At 40.3% G+C, this 19,172-nt stretch overlaps 1 protein-coding gene across 1 annotated transcript in view; it reads left to right on the top strand.

Annotated features, from left to right (window-relative positions):
• Nucleotides 1–7,819, top strand: part of SPCS2 (signal peptidase complex subunit 2) — a 33,094-nt gene extending 25,275 nt beyond the window's left edge. Inside the window, exon 5 of the mRNA XM_053708750.1 lies at nucleotides 5,777–7,819. Within this exon, the coding sequence (XP_053564725.1) occupies nucleotides 5,777–5,963 (187 nt within the window). The 3' untranslated portion in view covers nucleotides 5,964–7,819. The remainder of the gene's footprint in view (nucleotides 1–5,776) is intronic.
• The last annotated feature ends 11,353 nt before the right edge of the window (nucleotides 7,820–19,172 follow it).

Genomic DNA, 19,172 nt, shown 5'->3' with positions numbered 1-19,172 from the left:
AAGCCCGATTCCTCTCAGAGTACAGCGAATGTTAGAGGGACGTGAAGGGAGTATCACCTATTGAATACGATGATTTCCCTAACGGGGGTCTTTTTCATGGGTTCTCTGTTATCGGTCGTAGAGATTCATCTCCTACCTCCCTTTTCAGATCGACGATATACTCTCAAATTTACCATTACCTCTACTAAAGAACTGTTTTAGTACTGGTTTGGCTATCTGCTATATGTGGATGGGTGTCTTTTGGTAAGTATGTTTTTATTTCTTAAGACACTCTCAGCTATGGTTTGGCACTTTATGCAATTTAGTTCTAAATATATGTATTGTACTTATATTTGCCATGAGTCAGGTTCATGTATTTCCTTCTGCAGACTGTCAGTTTCATATTTGGGAATATAAACACTTTAAGAAATTTGTTTCTTACCTGGGGTTTAGTCTTTTTCAATTTTTACTACTTTTGCATTTGCGGGTATTAGGCCCGCGGGTGCGTCAAATGTTAGACTTTATTGCGTCATTTTTGGCACAAACTTTTTTGGCGCGGGAAATTGTTTTTTGACGCAACTTCGTCATTTCCGGCGTCATACGTGACGTTGAGACCTTTCACACGGCGGCGTCATTAGTGACGCAAGTGTGTCATTTCCGGTCATTTTTTTTCATTATTTCAATACCCCATGCATGTTTGCCTCCTGCTTTCTTCTATCAAGAGGCCTATGCTTTTGCATTTTTTCCCATTCCTGAAACTGTCATTTAAGGAAATAGATAATTTTGCTTTATATGTTGTTTTTTCTCTTACATTGAGCAAGATGTCCCAATCCGATCCTGTCTCTGAAGTTTCTGCTGGAACATTGCTGCCTGACGTCGGTTCTACCAAAGCTAAGTGCATTTGTTGCAAAATTGTAGAAATTATTCCACCGAATGTCATTTGTAATAGTTGTCATGATAAACTTTTACATGCAGATAGTGTTTCTATTAGTAATAGTACATTGCCAGTTGCAGCTCCTTCAACTTCTAATGTGTATGATATACCTGTAAATTTCTAAGAATTTGTTTCAGATTCTATTATGAAGGCTTTGTCTGCATTTCCACCTTCTAATAAACGTAAAAGGTCTTTTAAAACTTCTCATTTAGCTGATGAAATTTCAAATGACCAACAACATAATTCATCCTCTTCTGATGAGGATCTATCTGAAACAGAAGATCCTTCCTCAGATATTGACACTGACAAATCTACTTATTTATTTAAAATAGAGTATATGCGTTCTTTATTAAAAGAAGTGTTAATTACTTTGGATATTGAGGTAACCAGTCCTCTTGACGTTCAGTCTAATAAACGTTTAAATGCTGTTTTTAAACCTCCTGTGGTTTCCCCAGGTGTTTTTCCCATTCCTGAGGCTATTTCTGATATGATTTCTAGGGAATGGAATAAGCCAGGTACTTCCTTTGTTCCTTCTTCAAGGTTTAAGAGATTGTATCCTTTACCAGCAAAATCTATAGAGTTTTGGGAAAAGATCCCCAAAGTTGATGGGGCTATTTCTACTCTTGCTAAACGTACCACTATTCCTATGGAAGATAGCACTTCCTTTAAGGATCCTTTAGATAGGAAGCTTGAATCTTATCTAAGGAAGGCCTATTTATATTCAGGTCATCTTCTCAGACCTGCTATTTCTTTGGGTGATGTTGCGGCCGCATCAACTTTCTGGTTGGAAAATTTTGCGCAACATGAATTGGATTCTGACATATCTAGCATTGTTCGCTTACTGCAACATGCTAATCATTTTATTTGTGATGCCATTTTTGATATTATCAAAATTGATGTTAGATCCATGTCTTTAGCTGTATTAGCTAGAAGAGCTTTGTGTCTTAAATCTTGGAATGCTGATATGACATCTAAATCTAGATTACTATCTTTCTTTCCAAGGTAATAATTTATTTGGTTCTCAGTTGGATTCTATTTCAACTATCACTGGAGGAAAAGGAGTTTTTTTGCCTCAGGATAAAAAACCTAAGGGTAAATCTAAGGCTTCTAACCGTTTTCGTTCCTTTCGTCAGAATAAGGAACAAAAACTTAATCCTCCTCCCAAGGAATCTGCTTCCAGTTAGAAGCCTTCCTCAAATTGGAATAAATCCAAGCCATTTAGGAAACCAATGTCTGCCCTCATTCCAGCTCAGCTGGTAGGGGGCAGATTAAGGTTTTTCAAGGATTTTTTTGATAAAATCTGTCAAAAATCATTGGATTCAGAGCATTGTCTCTCAAGGGTATCGAATAGGATTCAAAGTAAGACCTCCTGTGTGAAGATTTTTTTTCTCTCGCACATTCCTGTAAATCCAGTAAAAGCTCAGGCTTTTCTGAAGTGTGTTTCAGATCTGGAGTCTTCAGGGGTAATCATGCCAGTTCCTCTTCAGGAACAGGGTTTGGGGTTTTATTCAAACCTATTCATTGTACCAAAGAAAGAAAATTTGTTCAGACCAGTTCTGGATCTGAAAATTTTGAATCGTTATGTAAGAGTACCAACTTTCAAGATGGTGACTATAAGGACTATTCTGCCTTTTGTTCAGCAAGGACATTATATGTCCACAATAGACTTGCAGGATGCTTACCTTCATATTCCGATTCATCCAGAACACTATCAGTTTCTCAGATTCTCTTTTCTAGACAAGCATTACCAATTTGTTGCTCTTCCATTTGGCCTAGCAACAGCTCCAAGAATCTTTTCAAAGGTTCTGGGTGCCCTACTATCTGTAATCAGAGAACAGGGTATTGCGGTGTTTCCTTATTTGGACGATATCTTGGTACTAGCTCAGTCTTTACATACTGCAGAATCTCACACGAATCAACTAGTGTTGTTTCTTCGGAAACATGGTTGGAGGATCAATTTACCAAAAAGTTTCTTGATTCCTCAGACAAGGGTCACCTTTTTAGGTTTCCAGATAGATTCAGTGTCCATGACTCTGTCTCTAACAGACAAGAGACGTTTAAAATTGGTTGCAGCCTGCCGGCGCCTTCAGTCTCAGTCATTCCCTTCAGTGGCTATGTGCATGGAAGTTGTAGGTCTCATGACTGCAGCATCAGACGCAATCCCCTTTGCTCATTTTCACATGAGACCTCTACAGCTTTGTATGCTGAATCAATGGTGCAGGGATTATACAAAGATATCACAATTAATATCCTTGAATCCCAATGTACGACACTCTCTGACATGGTGGATAGATCACCATCGTTTGGTTCAAGGGGCTTCTTTTGTTCGTCCAACCTGGACTGTGATCACAACAGATGCGAGTCTTTTAGGTTGGGGAGCTGTTTGGGGGTCTCTGACAGCACAAGGGGTTTGGAAATCTCAAGAGGCGAGATTTCCAATAAATATTTTAGAACTCTGTGCAATTCTCAGGGCTCTTCAGTTCTGGCCTCTACTAAAGAGAGAACCGTTCATTTGTTTTTCAGACAGACAATATCACAACTGTGGCTTATGTCAATCATCAGGGTGGGACTCATAGTCCCCAAGCTATGAAAGAAGTATCTCGGATACTTGCTTGGGCGGAATCCAGCTCCTGTCTAATCTCTGCGGTACATATCCCAGGTGTAGACAATTGGGAGGCGGATTATCTCAGCCGCCAGACTTTACATCCAGGGGAGTGGTCTCTCTATCCAGATGTGTTTTCTCAGATTGTTCAGATGTGGGGGCTTCCAGAGATAGATCTCATGGCCTCTCATCTAAACAAGAAACTTCCCAGATACCTGTCCAGGTCCAGGGATATTCAGGCGGAAGCAGTGGATGCGCTGACACTTCCTTGGTGTTATCAACCTGCTTACATCTTCCCGCCTCTAGTTCTTCTTCCAAGAGTGATTTCCAAAATCATCATGGAACAGTCTTTTGTGTTGCTGGTGGCTCCAGCATGGCCACACAGGTTTTGGTATGTGGATCTGGTTTGGATGTCCAGTCGCCAGCCTTGGCCTCTTCCATTACGGCCGGACCTACTATCTCAAGGTCTGTTTTTCCATCAGGATCTCAAATCGTTAAATTTGAAGGTATGGAAATTGAACGCTTAGTTCTAAGTCATAGAGGTTTCTCTGATTCAGTGATTAGTACTATGTTACAAGCTTGTAAATCTGTCTCTAGGAAGATTTATTATAGAGTTTGGAAGGCTTACATTTCATGGTGTTCTTCTCATAAATTCTCCTGGCATTCTTTTAGAATTCCTAGAATTTTGCAGTTTCTTCAGGTTGGTCTGGATAAGGGTTTGTCTGCAAGTTCCTTGAAAGGACAAATCTCCGCTCTTTCTGTTTTATTTCACAGAAAAATTGCTATACTTCCTGATATACACTGTTTTGTACAGGCTTTAGTTCGTATTAAGCCTGTCATTAAGTCAATTTCTCCTCCTTGGAGTCTTAATTTGGTTCTGAGGGCTTTACAGGCTCCTCCATTTGAACCTATGCATTCTTTGGACATTAAACTACTTTCTTGGAAAGTGTTGTTCCTTTTGGCTATCTCTTCTGCTAGAAGAGTTTCTGAGCTATCTGCTCTTTCTTGTGAGTCTCCTTTTCTGATTTTTCATCAGGATAAGGCAGTTTTGCGGACTGCTTTTCAATTTTTACCTAAGGTTGTGAATTCTAACAACATTAGTAGAGAAATTGTTGTCCCTTCTTTATGTCCTAATCCTAAGAATTCTTTGGAGAGATCCTTACATTCTTTGGATGTGGTAAGAGCTTTGAAATATTATGTGGAAGATACTAAAAATTTCAGGAAGACTTCTAGTCTATTTGTTTTATTTTCTGGTCCTAGGAAAGGTCAGAAAGCTTCTGCTGTTTTCTTGGTTGAAACTTTTGATTCATCAAGCTTATTTGGAGTCTGGTCAAACCCCGCCTCAGAGAATTACAGCTCATTCTACTAGATCAGTCTCTACTTCGTGGGCTTTTAAGAATGAAGCTTCAGTCGATCAGATTTGCAAAGCAGCCACTTGGTCCTCTTTGCATACATTTACTAAATTCTATCATTTTGATGTATTTGCTTCTTCGGAAGCAGTTTTTGGTAGAAAAGTTCTTCAGGCAGCTGTTTCAGTTTGATTCTTCTGCTTTTGATTTAAGTTTTTTTCTTTTCAAAGTGAAAATAACTTATTTTTTGGGTTGTGGATTATTTTTTCAGCGTAATATGGCTGTTTTTATTTTATTCCCTCCCTCTCTAGTGACTCTTGAGTGGAAGACTCCACATCTTGGGTATTGATATCCCATATGTCACTAGCTCATGGACTCTTGCCAATTACATAAAAGAAAACATAATTTATGTAAGAACTTACCTGATAAATTCATTTCTTTCATATTGGCAAGAGTCCATGAGGCCCACCCTTTTTATGGTGGTTATGATTTTTTGTATAAAGCACAATTATTTCCAAATTTCCTTTGTTGATGCTTTCTACTCCTTTTTCTATCACCCCGCTACTTGGCTATTCGTTAAACTGAATTGTGGGTGTGGTGAGGGGTGTATTTATAGGCATTTTGAGGTTTGGGAAACTTTGCCCCTCCTGGTAGGATTGTATATCCCATATGTCACTAGCTCATGGACTCTTGCCAATATGAAAGAAATGAATTTATCAGGTAAGTTCTTACATAAATTATTTCTATTTAGCATAAACTTTTGTGTTCTATCGACAGGATAATTTGGCTGTAGTTGGCTGTAAGTTCTTATAGGGTTGGTTGTAATTACAGTTTTTACCCGACTGTGCACCCAGGTAATTATTGGAGCGCTGTTGCACACAGATGTAATGTCATCTTTTTTATCTTATGCAGGTTTGATGACAAGTACACATTGAAAGTCACATATATAAATGGGAAAAGCAAGCAGCAGCGAGATGCAGAATTTACTAGATCCATTGCAAAATTCTATGACGAGAATGGAACATTAGTGATGGACATGTTTGAACCTGAAGTCTCCAAGCTGCACGACAGTTTGGCAATGGAGAAAAAGACAAAATAACAGTTCAGGTCTGGGCCTTACTGCCGGGTTATGCAAAAAGGAAAAAAAATGGAAGCACTAAATGTGAAAAAAAGGAATGTCTGTCCTTTGCCTTCCTCTGGGGCCTGCAATGATTTGCTCATCACACAGCTATAACCAGCCTATAAGGAGCCGCAGGCCTCTAAGGGAGCAGAGGGCCAATATCATGGTTTTGTCCTGAAATACAGTGGGCATGACCTTCAGTATTTAACACCTGCATATTGTACAGTGCTTCTGTGCACAGGAACAACTAATATTATAGGATCTTCAGATGCGTTATTATTGGTGCCAGAGTAACGTAGGATTTTTCTTTTAAGAAGCATTGTGTTACATAACCTCTGTATGTTAAAAGTACAGGTAGAAGCTTGTGTTGTTTTTTTGTTGTCCCCCACAAATATTATTTATAAGGCATAGATAAAACGTGTGGTTGTTTACTATAAATCTTTTTTTAATTGGTCATTCTAATGCAAAAATGATTTAGCGCATAGAATTTTAGCTTTAGTGTCCGTAACTATGCGTTTTAACCTCTGCAAAAGGTCCCGCTTTGACCAGTAACGCAGTTAGGGGCGGCATGTAACTGCCAGTCACAGGCCTTGTCCAGCTCAAGAGTTACAATGTGTTGCTACTCCCAAGCGGGACTTTTGCTATGATTTTTAAGCTCTCTGCAGGGGTTGAAGGGACAACTGCAATAGGGGTCTACTGCTCATAATGGTTTTGTTTTTCTTCCTGTATCTGCTGCTCTCTTTAAAGCTATTCTCCTATTTAATCTCTTACAGATGCCAGTTGGTAAAGCTCCGCATCTTCATACTGGGAGCCAACATCTTGCAGCTCATGTATTGATGCACCTTGTGACAGACGCATTGTGCATTGACAGATCAGTGACATTGGGCGCTTTTTGACAGCTGTACCTTGCAGGTTTTTTTTGTTTGTTTTTTACACCGTTAAAAAGTTAAATAACAAATATACAAAAACAAACAAAAATCAGGAAGTAATTAGAGTTGTACAGTTGCTGCAAATAATGTACGGCTTCCACTCAGTATTGTGCACGATAAATTGAAGTGCGGCATATTGAAAAGACGACAATGTCACTGACCTGTGAATGTGCACCTCCTCTCTCACACAGTGAGCGATTACTTAAGCGCCAAGATGGCGCGCTCAGTGTAAAAATGCACAGCTTCAACACGTAGCACTCTAAAAGGTTTAAATAATAGAACGGATTTGAAGAGAGCTGCAGACCCAAGAGGAAAAAACGCAACATGCGGAGTGGTAACCAAACTATATAAGTTGTGCCCAGCAACAGTTATCACTGTGTAAACACAACAAGCGCTAACAAATTAGTATTTTAGTTTTGCTTTAGAATATCCATATTAATAAAATACAATTCCGAAAATGTTACAGAAAAAAAGAAGTAAAATGTGTATGCGTAATACATGTAGATAAACGTGCACTATATGTTAGTGGACAAGCTTATAATAAATTCTCTGAGGATCTTATAATAAATACATTTGTTAAAAATACTGATCCCTGTGTTACACATTTCAGGACAAATCCTTATTTGAACAGAATTCTGTCCATTCTTTATTTTTATATTTATTTGATGTTTTCTGGGTTTTGTACACCGTCTGGAGGGAATAGTTAAGCAGAGGGGAAGTGAATCTGCTCCTATATAAATATATATAAAGCTTAGCTTTGTCTTAAGGCCAATAATAAAAAAAAGCATTTTTAGATCTGTTACTGTCCTTATGTCGCATTCCATTCCAAACGTCTATTGAACATTTGTTCCTGAAATGCCGTTTTCTAAATCTGTTTTCCAATAAAAGGAGAGGAGATGCAAAGAAGCCTTTTCTGTCTCAATGGATGTCCTACTACGTGTACGAGGTTTAAAGACATATTGTATATTTACTTGATTAATGCCTTTCTTTCTTGGTGGTGATAGGCCACAAAAAATCCTTACTTGTGGGATGTCACTTCTTGGCCACCAGGAAATGAATTCCCAATTCCTGCAAGTAAGGATTTTCGTGAACTATCACCACCTTAGAAAGCCAAGTTATTACTGATTTTCTGCAGCATACACAGATATCCGGTGAGGGCCAATGCACCAGTAATTTAGACATTACACCTTCTCAGAGAGTCAGCAGTAAGTTTGTATGACAAAAATTACATCTTCAGAAGCAATACACACCACAGCCAGCTCTCTGAGGTGGTGTTTGAATACTGGTGCACGGTCCCTCACAGCATATGTGCGTATGCTGCAGAAAAACAGTAAATAACTTTTACTAGGCACATTTTCGTCAATGGAAGTATATTGCAAAAATGCTTCTATTTCATATTGAAATGCACCCAAGCACATTTCATATTTCTATCCCTTTAAGTAGCAGCAATCCCTAAACAGGTTTCAGCCAGGTTCCAGAAAAGGACAGCTCAAAAATGGAGAGTAATATTGCACCATTTCCCCCCTCAAGGATCTGTTGAGAAACCAGGAACAATGGAAGGAAGGCAGAGGTCTGGGAGCGAGAGTGTCTGAGTTTAAAGGGAAATTACTATTAAATTCGAAGGGACACACAACCTGTCCCATAAAAATTACGTGAGAATGCGCACGCTAATGCTGCCATCTCTCTCCGTCTTTGTTGATGTTGCAGATCAAATCTGGCACGTCACTAGAGAAGGCAGCTTGATCAGTGCAGGAGTTCATTTTTAACTGGCCACAGCAGAGAAAGTAAGATAAACATATGAAGAAGGGATGTGTCCCTGGACTGCAAAACAATGCAAATTGTGTTAACATAAGCAGAGTTTTTAATGTTTTAAAACATTTACTTTGTGTACGGATATTTTTCAGTATATACTGTACATGGCTAAAAAAAAGTCTATAGTTTTTAAGCATCACAGAGAGTAAGTCAATATCACCTGCTATTGAAGCTAATATTCATAAGGTAAATAAGTCTCACATATGAAATATCACAGTGTTTACCTTTTGAAGACACCTAGGCTTTAAAAGGTGAATATAATACTTCAGATACAACTCATTCAAATATTTGAGACTACAGGGATGGTACTGCTGGCTCTCTCTGATTTCTGAATAAATCTGAAGCCCTCCTTCATGGTGAGCCTTGTTTTTAACCTTTGTTCTCTGGGGTTATGCAGTATGTGAAGCGCCCAGCTTCATTCTTATGCCCAGCTAACCCTGAAATAATATCTCTACTCTTCATCATTTTAACCTCCCTATGAAGCTGCAATCTTTACGTCTCTGTCAGTCACAGCCAGTGTGCTAAGGATGTGAAAAATTAACCTCTGGATTTGAAAAGGGTGAAATTATTATTGTTAATGACATATCTCGTGGATTACTATTATTGAGTTAGTGAATAAAGCCTGCATTCAGACACATTAGTCATTAAAGGGACAGTCAACACCTGAATTGTTGTTGCTTAAAAAGAAAGATATTCCCTTTATTACCCATTCCCCAGTTTTGCACAGCCAACTGTTATATAAATACACTTTTTACCTCTGTGATTACCTTGTATCTAAGCCTCTGCAAACTGCCCCCTTATTTCATTTCTTTTGACAGACTTGCTTTTTAGCCAATCAGTGCTCACTCCAGGGTAACTTCACGCGCATGAGCTCAATGTTATCTATATGAAACACATTAACTAACCTGCTCTAGTGGTCAAAATGCATTCAGATTAGAGGCAGTCTTCGAGGTCTAAGAAATTAGCATATGAACCTCCTAGAATTAGCTTTCAACTAAGAATACCAAAAGAACAAAGCAAAATTGGTGATAAAAGTAAATTGGAAAGTTGTTTAAAATGACATTCCCTATTTAAATTATCATTTTTTTTTAGACTTGACTGTCCCTTTAACCCCTTAAGGACCCCAGAGCACTTTTCCATTTTCTGTCCGTTTGAGACCAAGGCTATTTTTACATTTCTGTGGTGTTTGTGTTTAGCTGTAATTTTCCTCTTACTCATTTACTGTACCCACACATATTTTATATACCGTTTTTCTCGCCATTAAATGGACTTTCTAAAGATACCATTATTTTCATCATATCTTATAATTTACTATAAAAAAATGATAAAATATGAGGGGGAAAAACTAAAATTTTCTAACTTTGACCCCCCGAAATCTGTTACACATCTACAACCACCAAAAAACACCCATACTAAATTGTTTATACATTTTGTCCTGAGTTTAGAAATACCCAATGTTTACATGTTCTTTGCTTTTTTTGTAAGTTATAGGGCCATAAATACAAGTAGCACTTTGCTATTTCTAAACCATTATTTTTCAAAATTAGCGCTAGTTACATTGGACACTGATCTCTTTCAGGAATCCCTGAATAACCCTTGACATGTATATATTTTTTTTTAGAAGACAACCCAAAGTATTGATCTAGGCCCATTTAGGTATATTTCATGCCACCATTTCACCGCCAATTGCGATCAAATAAAAAAAACGTTCACTTTATCACAAACTTTAGGTTTCTCACTGAAATTATTTACAAACAGCTTGTGCAATTATGGCACAAATGGTTGTAAATGCTTCTCTGGGATCCCCCTTGTTCTGAAATAGCAGATATATATGGCTATGGCTTTGCTTTTTGGTAATTAGAAGGCTGCTAAATGCCACTGCGCACCACACGTGTATTATGCCCAGCAGTGAAGGGGTTAATTAGGTAGCATGTAGGGAGCTTGTAGGGTCCATGTCGAAGGGTAGCACCCTCCATAAGAGACACATTAAATAAAAGTATAACAAAAAAGAAAAAAACAAACTTCTGACACTTCTCTGCCAACCTCCTGGGACAAAAGGCAAAGAATGACTGGGGGATAGGGGAAGTGGGAGGAGTATTTAAGCCTTTGGGTGGTGTGTCTTTGCCTCCTCATGGTTTCCAGGTTCTTATATCCCATAAGTAATGAATGCGTCTGTGGACTCTTTCCCACGGAAGAAAAGGAAATTATCAGGTAAGCATAATTTATGTTTTTAGCTTTAGTGTAGTGTAGTAGACAACCCCAAGTATTGATCTAGGCCCATTTTGGTATATTTCATGCCACCATTTCACCACCAAATGCGATCAAATAAAAAAAAAAAGTTACATTTTTCGCAATTTTAGGTTTCTCACAAATTATTTACAAACAGTTTATGCAATAATGGCACAAATGGTTGTAAATGCTTCTCTGGGATCCTCTTTGTTCAAAAATAGCAGACATATATGGCTTTGGCGTTGCTTTTTGGTAGTTAGAAGGCCGCTAAATGCTGCTGCGCACCACATGTGTATTATGCCCAGCAGTGAAGGGGTTAATTAGGGAGCTTGCCGGGTTAATTTTAGCTTTAGTGTAGAGATCAGCCTCCCACCTGACACATCACACCCCCTGATCCCTCCCAAAATGCTCTTTCCTCCCCCAACCCACAATTGTCCCCACCATCTTAAGTACTGGCAGAAAGTCTGCCAATACTAAAATGAAAGGTATTTTATTTTTTTTGCTGTGTAGGATCCCCCCAAACAGCTCTCTAACCCTCCCCCTCTATCTTATTTGCACCATCTTGGGTACTGGCAGCTGTCTGCCAGTACCTAGTTTACAATAATTTTTTTCCCCCCTATTTTCTGTAGTGTAGCTTCCCCCCTTCCTCAAAAACCAACCCCCCACCCCCTCCCAGATCCCTTAGATCCCAATTCCCTCCCTCCTCTCTCCTACAAATGTTCCATAGTGTTGTGGTTCCCGTCCGTCCGTGCACGCTGCTGTTGACCCCGCCCATGATCCCGCCCCCTCTGACTAATTCGTCCCACATCGGCTCCCACCCATCAACGATCGTAAACATCGATGTCCGATGCAGAGAGGGCCACAGAGTGGCTCTCTGCACTGGCTGGCTAAAAACTGTTATTGCAGGATGCCTTAATATCGAGGCATCACTGCAATAACAGGAAAGCGGCTGGAAGCGATCAGAATCGCTTCCACCTCTTTAAGGAACCAACAACGTACAGGGTACGTCCTTGGTCGTTAAATACATTTTTTTTGTAGGACGTACCCTGTACGTCGTTGGTCCTTAAGGGGTTAATATTGATTTAACTAGCCATCACTGTAAATTGCTACTGATCAGTTCTATATAGTAAGCAGCTGACTCGACTCAAATGGAACACCATATATATCTATATTAAAGTGATGGTAAATTGGAGCGTTTAAAAAAAAAAATGCTAGGATTTACCATCACTAAAAATAAAGAGGATTTTCAGTGATCCCTTAGTAAAAATGGATGCTAAACTCTCCCTTTATATGCTGACCCTCCTTGCTAAAGTCAGCGGCCCTGGCTACCCAGGTCACAGCTCTTTACTCAATGAGGTGACATTTCACCTCTAAATCAATAGCCATGCTAGCATACAGAATACTGCCAGATGACTAGCACGGCTATTGGTTTAGAGGTGAAATGTCACCATTGGTAAAGAGCGTTGTGCCGCGGGTGGCCAGAGCTGATGACTTTAGCGAGGAGCCGAGGCACTGAAAGTCCACTTTTATTTTTAGTGATCGTAATTCCTAGTGTTTTTATACGCTCAGATTTACCATCACTTTTAACTGTTCAAAGATAGTTAAAGATAAAAGCATATTTATTTATTTTTGGTATCATCTGACATCTGCTTTTAGTGGGACACTAAACAAAAAATAAAATCGAAGCATAGAAAATACAGGTGAAACTCGAAAAATTAGAATATCGTTCAAAAGTTCATTTATTTCACTAATGCAACTTAAAAGGTGAAACTAATATATGAGATAGACTCATTACATGCAAAGCAAGATAGTTCACACCGTGATTGGTCATAATTGTGATGATTATGGCTTACAGCTCATGAAAACCCCAAATCCACAATCTCAGAAAATAAGAATATTGTGAAAAGGTGCAATATTCTAGGCTCAAAGTGTCCCACTCTAATCAGCTAATTAAGCCATAACACCTGCAAAGGGTTCCTGAGCCTTTAAATGGTCTCTCAGTCTAGTTCAGTAGGAATCACAATCATGGGAAAGACTGCTGACCTGACAGTTGTGTAGAAAACCATCATTGACACCCTCCATAAGGAGGGAAAGCCTCAAAAGGTAATTGCAAAAGAAGTTGGATGTTCCCAAAGTGCTGTATCAAAACACATTAATAGAAAGTTATGTGGAAGGGAAAAGTGTAGAAGAAAAAGGTGCGCAAGCAGCAGGTATGACCGCAGCCTGGAGAGGATTGTCAGGAAAAGGCCATTCAAAAGTGTTGGGGACTTTCACAAGGAGTGGACTGAGGCTGGAGTCAGTGCATCAAGAGCCACTGCACACAGACGGATCCTGGACATGGGCTTCAAATGTATTCCTCTTGTCAAGCCACCCCTGAACAACAAATGTCAGAAGCCTGGGCTAAAGAAAAACAGACCTGGTCTGTTGCTCAGTGGTACAAAGTCCTCTTTTCTGATGAGAGCATCCACAAAGGGATGCTGGGGTCCACAAAGCATTGCCAACGAAACCGTGGGTGCTAATTGTTGAAAATTATTATTATCAGTGATTTGTAGAGCGCCAGCAGATTCCGCAGCTCTAAAGACATGGGTCAAAATATGCAAGATAACAATTGTAGGAGACAAAGGGATAGAGGGCCCTGCCTAGAATTTCACTATTGTAAATCATCTCTCATAAAGTTGATCTAAGATAGGAATATATTCTTAGTGAATATTATATGCATCCCTGAACTGTAGAATCTAAGGAGCGCTTGAAAGTTTGAAAACTAGGGGAGAGTCGTGTAGAGCGAGGCAGAGAGTTCCACAAAATAGAGGCCAGTCTGGAGAAGTCTTGTAGACGGGAATGTGAGGAGGTAACAATAGAGGGGGAGAGAAAGAGGTCATGAGCAGAGCGAAGGGGATGAGTGAGAGAGTATCTGGAGATTAGGTTGAAGATATAGGGTGTAACAGTGTCATTGAGAGCTTTAAAAGTTAGTCACAAGTTTGTTTAATTCTGGAGGTTAGAGGAAGCCAGTGAAGGGATTGACAGAGCGACGTGTAAGGAAGATTAGCCTGGCAGAGGCATTTATTATGGATTGTAACGGAGATAGATAGCAGCTAGGGAGGCCAGAGAGGTTGGAGTTTCAATAGTCAAGATGGGAAATTATGAGAGTGGATTCAAGTCTTAGTTGTGTCTTGTGTGAGGAAATGACACATGTTTTTGAGGTGGAGGTGGCAGGAATTGTCCAAATACTGGATGTGGGGAGTTAAAGAAAGATCTGAGTCAAGTATGACCCCAAGACATCAGGCACACACAGATTGTGGTAATGATGCTATTATCAACAGTTAGAGAAAGTTAGGAGGGGTAGGGATTTTGGAAGAAGTGGGGGATTAGCTTAGATTTGGAGAGGTTTAGCTTAAGGTAGTGAGAGGACATCAAGGATAAAGGGCTCCATGTACGAAGCAGCGAAAGCTGCTCCGGAGCCTTTGCGGGGCAGGTTCGCATATGCGAGCCTGCTTCCCGCAATGTAAGAAGCAGCGGTCATTAGACCGCTGCTTCCTACACCCTACGCCACCTCTTAGGTGGCGAAGCAAAATCACAGAGAGCTCGCTCGCTCTCGGTGATTGACAGCCCCTTCAGTCGCGTGATTGGTCGCGCGACTGAAGGGGCGGGCATTACACACTCCGCTGAGTGTGTAATGATACATACGGGCAAGCGGATCAATAGATCCGCTGCCCGTGTGTAGCGGAGGCGGGCGGACAGCTTCGCGAGTTAAGAAGCAGTCCGCCCGCCTCTTAGTACATGGAGCCCAAAATATTAGAGAGTTACACAAGTTAGTAAGGAAGGGGATAGGTCTGGTGCAAAGTTGTAGATTTGGGTATCATCAGCATACAAATGGTATTGAAAAAAGTACCAATCAGGAGAGGTATATAATATCGATCAAAAACATTATCAATAGGTGGACAAAATGTGGCACCACAGAGACATTGCAAAGATCGCGACAACCCTCCAATGTTGATGAGAGGACAAGGAGAAAACATGAGAGGCGCTACCAAGAGGCCAACAGCAACACTGAAGGAGTATAGGAATTTCTGGCAGGTACTGGTCATTCCTTGCATGTGACCACCATCTTTCGTATTCTGTACATGTCTGGACTATGGGGTAGGGTGGCAAGACAGAAACCCTTTCTTACAAAAGGAACATCCAAGCCCATCTAAATGTCACAAGATTCAGTCAGTCAGCCAACCCAAACCATGTTGGAAAATGTGCTCTGACTAGACAAAGGTTGAATTTTTCGTCCTAAATTGTAAGAGATATGTTTGGCACAAAGCCAATAAAGCTAATTCTCCAAGGAACACCATACCAACTTTGAAGCATGTGGTGGTAGTATTGTGCATTGGGGCTGCTTTATTTCAGCTGGGACAGGGGCTCTTCTCAAGATAGATGGAATAATGAGTAGCACCAAATATCAAGATATTTTGGCCCAAAATGTGCTGCCGTCTGTCAGAAAAATAAAGTGGAATTTCACATTCCAACATAACAATGACCAAAAGCACACACCCAAGGCATGGCTTCAGAAAAGGACAATCAAAGTCTTGGAATGGTCCACAGAGCACCAACCTCCATCCCATTGAAAACCTGTGGAATGAGCTAAAGACAGCTGCGCTTGGAGATCAGCTTGCAATTCGAAGGAACTCTTTTGCAACAGAGTGGGATAAAATTCCAAAGTCTATACGTTTGGTGTGCAGACTTATGCAATCAGGGTGTTTTGTAGTTTATGTATTATTTAAAAAGTTCCTAATAATTAACTTTTCCCCCCCCCTCTGGTTTTTCTTTTTTTTGCGCTTTATTAAATTAAAATTAGTTTACAAATCATTGTTTAAAGAAGCATGGATTGCATCAAAAAGTTACAAAATTATTCAAAACAAGAATAAATCAATGTCATTACTGTAAAATTACATGACTCGAGCTTAGTAACCAAGGACCTTGTGACTAGGTCTAATGTCCATAATGGTACAGCCTTTCTTAACAGATCTTCTTTTCCTCTGTGTCTTAGAACTGAAACAAAACTTTTTTTGCAGTTCCAAAAATTAATGCTATAATAACTTAGAGTGGACTAACTTTGATCAGAGCGAGAAGGAATAAAAAAAGTAAAACAAAAGTTAGTGAAGCCGTATAATTCAAGTATTATGAAACACATGAACTTAGGAGCAGAACTGAACTAAATATTAGTGGAAATATTCATAGCACCTTGCAATTATGGCAATTATGATGTTCATAATTAAAGGGACACTGAACCCAAATTTTTTCTTTTGTGATTCAGAAAGAGCATGCAATTGTAAGCAACTTTCTAATTTACTCCTATTATCAATTTTTCTTCATTCTCTTGCTATCTATATTTGAAAAAGAAGGCATCTAAGCTTTTTTTTTTTATGATTCAGAACTATGGACAGAAAATGCCTGTAGTGAGGAGTAAAATGTGAGAGGACAGATAAGGGTGAATTCTAGGATCTTTATAACTATTTTTAATATGGTAAATTTTTCTGTTATAGTGCTGCCATCTAGTGGGTAAGATAGAAAGTGAATACCAAATAGGCAGAAAAACAGAATTTATGTTTACCTGATAAATTACTTTCTCCAACGGTGTGTCCGGTCCACGGCGTCATCCTTACTTGTGGGATATTCTCTTCCCCAACAGGAAATGGCAAAGAGCCCAGCAAAGCTGGTCACATGATCCCTCCTAGGCTCCGCCTTCCCCAGTCATTCGACCGACGTAAAGGAGGAATATTTGCATAGGAGAAATCATATGATACCGTGGTGACTGTAGTTAAAGAAAATAAATTATCAGACCTGATTAAAAAACCAGGGCGGGCCGTGGACCGGACACACCGTTGGAGAAAGTAATTTATCAGGTAAACATAAATTCTGTTTTCTCCAACATAGGTGTGTCCGGTCCACGGCGTCATCCTTACTTGTGGGAACCAATACCAAAGCTTTAGGACACGGATGAAGGGAGGGAGCAACTCAGGTCACCTAGATGGAAGGCACCACGGCTTGCAAAACCTTTCTCCCAAAAATAGCCTCAGAAGAAGCAAAAGTATCAAATTTGTAAAATTTAGTAAAAGTGTGCAGTGAGGACCAAGTCGCTGCCTTACATATCTGATCAACAGAAGCCTCGTTCTTGAAGGCCCATGTGGAAGCCACGGCCCTAGTGGAATGAGCTGTGATTCTTTCAGGAGGCTGCCGTCCGGCAGTCTCGTAAGTCAATCTGATGATGCTTTTAAGCCAAAAAGAGAGAGAGGTAGAAGTTGCTTTTTGACCTCTCCTTTTACCAGAATAAACAACAAACAAGGAAGATGTTTGTCTAAAATCCTTTGTAGCATCTAAATAGAATTTTAGAGCACGAACTACATCCAAATTGTGCAACAAACGTTCCTTCTTTGAAACTGGATTCGGACACAAAGAAGGCACGACTATCTCCTGGTTAATGTGTTTGTTAGAAACAACTTTCGGAAGAAAACCAGGTTTAGTACGCAAAACCACCTTATCTGCATGGAACACCAGATAAGGAGGAGAACACTGCAGAGCAGATAACTCTGAAACTCTTCTAGCAGAAGAAATTGCAACCAAAAACAAAACTTTCCAAGATAATAACTTAATATCAACGGAATGCAAGGGTTCAAACGGAACCCCCTGAAGAACTGAAAGAACTAAATTGAGACTCCAAGGAGGAGTCAAAGGTTTGTAAACAGGCTTGATTCTAACCAGAGCCTGAACAAAAGCTTGAACATCTGGCACAGCTGCCAGCCTTTTGTGAAGTAACACAGACAAAGCAGAAATCTGTCCCTTCAAAGAACTTGCAGATAATCCTTTCTCCAAACCGTCTTGAAGAAAGGATAGAATCTTAGGAATTTTTATCTTGTCCCAAGGGAATCCTTTAGATTCACACCAACAGATATATCTTTTCCATATTTTATGGTAGATTTTTCTAGTTACAGTCTTTCTGGCCTGAACAAGAGTATCAATGACAGAATCTGAGAACCCTCGCTTTGATAAAATCAAGCGTTCAATCTCCAAGCAGTCAGTTGGAGTGAGACCAGATTCGGATGTTCGAACGGACCTTGAACAAGAAGGTCCCGTCTCAAAGGTAGCTTCCATGGTGGAGCCGATGACATATTCACCAGGTCTGCATACCAAGTCCTGCGTGGCCACGCAGGAGCTATCAAGATCACCGATGCCCTCTCCTGATAGATCCTGGCTACCAGCCTGGGGATGAGAGGAAACGGTGGGAATACATACGCTAGTTTGAAGGTCCAAGGTGCTACTAGTGCATCTACTAGAGTCGCCTTGGGATCCCTGGATCTGGACCCGTAGCAAGGAACCTTGAAGTTCTGACGAGAGGCCATCAGATCCATGTCTGGAATGCCCCACAACTGAGTAATTTGGGCAAAGATTTCCGGATGGAGTTCCCACTCCCCCGGATGAAATGACTGACGACTCAGAAAATCCGCTTCCCAATTTTCCACTCCTGGAATGTGGATTGCAGACAAGTGGCAGGAGTGAGTCTCCGCCCATTGAATGATTTTGGTCACTTCTTCCATCGCCAGGGAACTCCTTGTTCCCCCCTGATGGTTGATGTACGCAACAGTCGTCATGTTGTCCGATTGAAACCGTATGAATTTGGCCTTTGCTAGCTGAGGCCAAGCCTTGAGAGCATTGAATATCGCTCTTAGTTCCAGAATATTTATCGGGAGAAGAGATTCTTCCCGAGACCAAAGACCCTGAGCTTTCAGGAGTCCCCAGACCGCGCCCCAGCCCACCAGACTGGCGTCGGTCGTGACAATGACCCACTCTGGTCTGCGGAAGCTCATCCCCTGTGACAGGTTGTCCAGGGACAGCCACCAACGGAGTGAATCTCTGGTCCTCTGATCTACTTGTATCGTCGGAGACAAGTCTGTATAATCCCCATTCCACTGACTGAGCATGCACAGTTGTAATGGTCTCAGATGAATTCGCGCAAAAGGAACTATGTCCATTGCCGCGACCATCAAACCTATTACTTCCATGCACTGCGCTATGGAAGGAAGAGGAACAGAATGAAGTACTTGACAAGAGTTTAGAAGTTTTGATTTTCTGGCCTCTGTCAGAAAAATCCTCATTTCTAAGGAGTCTATTATTGTTCCCAAGAAAGGAACTTTTGTTGACGGAGATAGAGAACTTTTTTCTACGTTCACTTTCCACC

This window comes from Bombina bombina, chromosome 3 (assembly GCF_027579735.1).
Source record: "Bombina bombina isolate aBomBom1 chromosome 3, aBomBom1.pri, whole genome shotgun sequence".
In the NCBI taxonomy this organism is placed as follows: Eukaryota; Metazoa; Chordata; class Amphibia; order Anura; family Bombinatoridae; genus Bombina; species Bombina bombina.
Note: the sequence above shows the minus strand (reverse complement) of the source record. Positions and strands in the feature narration are given on the sequence as shown.